Source organism: Austrofundulus limnaeus, unplaced genomic scaffold (genome assembly GCF_001266775.1).
Source record: "Austrofundulus limnaeus strain Quisiro unplaced genomic scaffold, Austrofundulus_limnaeus-1.0 Scaffold276, whole genome shotgun sequence".
NCBI classification, from domain to species: Eukaryota; Metazoa; Chordata; class Actinopteri; order Cyprinodontiformes; family Rivulidae; genus Austrofundulus; species Austrofundulus limnaeus.
This window is the reverse complement of record NW_013952678.1, coordinates 449626-451790: the sequence shown is the minus strand read 5'-3', so window position 1 is coordinate 451790 and position 2165 is coordinate 449626. Positions and strand designations below refer to the sequence as shown.

The window sequence follows — 2165 nt, the reverse complement described above, 5'->3', positions numbered from 1 at the left end:
GTGTGTGTGTGTGTGTGTGTGTGTGTGTGTGTGTGTGTGTGTGTGTGTGTGTGTCAGCATAAAGTCTTATAAACCAGTGTTCTGATTTTAATGAAACTCAGAAATTAACCACTGGATGTGCAACTACAACTGATTAGCTTTTGGAGTAAATCAAACTCAAGATGGCCGTCACAGCTAATCTACCTTAGAAAACACAAAAAATGCCTCTAACTCCAATAATTTTTCAGACATTGAGCTAAAGATTGGTGTGGTAGTAGTCATCCTCAAAACATAATTTGAGCACTGACAGATCAATGAGATCTTTGTTTAAAACTTTGCCTTTTATTGTTGGTGTCAACTCAAAAAGCAATGGACAGGTTTTGATGAAGTTTTCAGGAAGTAATCACTGGATGTACAATTGGTACTGTTCAATGTGGAGGACTGAAAGTGACATAATTAGAAATAAAAGCAGAAATATACAAATGGACCATTAAATAAATAAATCACCTAATGCATTTCTGCCATGTTATGTTAAAGTGGGTGGGTCTTCCTGGGTCAGCTCCTCTCCTATTGGTCAACAGACAGGAAGCAGCAGGATCCATGTGCAGATATACTGTGCATGCTGCTGCCGCCTCAGTTTTTTTTAGTTAAAGACAAAGGCAAGGAGGAAAACAATTACCTGTGCCTTTTTGTTTTAAACTAGTAAAAGGAAAAATAAATATTTTTAAAAACAGTCAAATGTAACATTATGTTCTAAAATATAATTTTTTAGCACTAAGCTGGAAAAATAAATATAGCTCAATTAAATTATAAAACATGAGGTAAAGTTCTCCTTTTATAATTTAATTGGTGAATTTTAAGTGCATTTTTTAATTTATTGGTCCATTTACATATTTCTGCTTTAATTTCTAATTATGTTAGTTTAGGTCCTCATAGTTCAAGATGGCTGCCACAGCTAATCAACCTTAGCCTACATAAAAATGGCTATAACTTAGCCATTTTTACCAATTCTGAGCAAAAATTTGGTTGGTTGTAGCCGAGAGTCTGCCTCAACACATACGTACTCTTGTTCCTTTAAAGGTTTGACCAGAAATCTTTTTTGTTTGTTTTGTAAACACTACCCTTCAATAAATGTTAGGTTGTAAATTAGAGTCTGAAGTTTTAGATAGGTAATTGTTCCAATGCAATTTAAACCAGCAGTTCTTGATCGATTACYGAGATCTTCCTGGTAAAGTTTGGTTAATATCAAAACATGGTTTATTATAAATTATTATCCATCAGGATATCAGTGATTCAGTCAAAATCTGTCTTTAGTCTCGTCACATTGGGCGATATGTTGTACCTTAACTTRGAAATTCTGTCTCTGGTTTAAGACTCTGGATCGGTGCGGGGGCATCGACATCTTGGTGTCCAACGCCGCCGTCAACCCTTTCTTTGGAAGCATCATGGAGTCCACAGAGGAAGTTTGGGACAAGGTACACAAAAGACCAGGACTTCTTTATAAACCAAAATGTGCAGTATTAGCTAAATAAAAACACTTGTTTCCTTTAAGTTTTATTAATTAGCTCAGATTATTATTATTTTTTTCTTCATTTTTGTAGATTCTTTCCATAAACGTGAAATCATCTTTCCTCATGACAAAGTTRGTGGTGCCCCACATGGAGAAGAGAGGGTGAGTTATGAACTGAAGTAATTTTCAGAACTAAAAATAAAACCTGTTTCCAGTAGTTCTGATAGGTCTATGTTTCTGATTTAGAGGAGGAAACGTAATATTTGTGTCATCTGTGGCTGCGTACCACCCGTTTCCGGTCAGAGAGTACACAWAAAACATTAAATTAATTAAAACACATCATTTTTTGAGAAATGAATTTGTTTGTAGATGCAAGCAGGTTTGTTAAGGTGTTATTTGGACCCCTCTCTGCAGGGTTTGGGGCCCTATAACGTGAGTAAGACGGCCCTGCTGGGTCTAACCCAGAACCTGGCTCCTGAGCTGGCCCACAGCAACATCAGGGTGAACTGCGTGGCTCCTGGCGTCATCAAAACCCGCTTCAGCTCTGCGGTGAGGACACAAAAGTCGCACAGTTTGGTTTTACACATTTGTTTTCACAAAATTCATTTTGGGTGAATTGGATCRCAGCTCTGATGCCTCTGTTCACATTGGATGGTAAATTCTACACCGCAACACA

The 2165-nt window shown here is 37.1% G+C and overlaps 1 protein-coding gene across 1 annotated transcript in view; it reads left to right on the top strand.

Annotated features, from left to right (window-relative positions):
* The window catches only part of dhrs4 (dehydrogenase/reductase (SDR family) member 4), a 7626-nt gene that overhangs the window by 3825 nt on the left and 1636 nt on the right, over nucleotides 1-2165 (top strand). The window contains exons 4-7 of the mRNA XM_014021055.1: nucleotides 1353-1454; nucleotides 1581-1651; nucleotides 1736-1787; nucleotides 1904-2038. Of these exons, the coding sequence (XP_013876509.1) occupies nucleotides 1353-1454; nucleotides 1581-1651; nucleotides 1736-1787; nucleotides 1904-2038 (360 nt within the window). The remainder of the gene's footprint in view (nucleotides 1-1352; nucleotides 1455-1580; nucleotides 1652-1735; nucleotides 1788-1903; nucleotides 2039-2165) is intronic.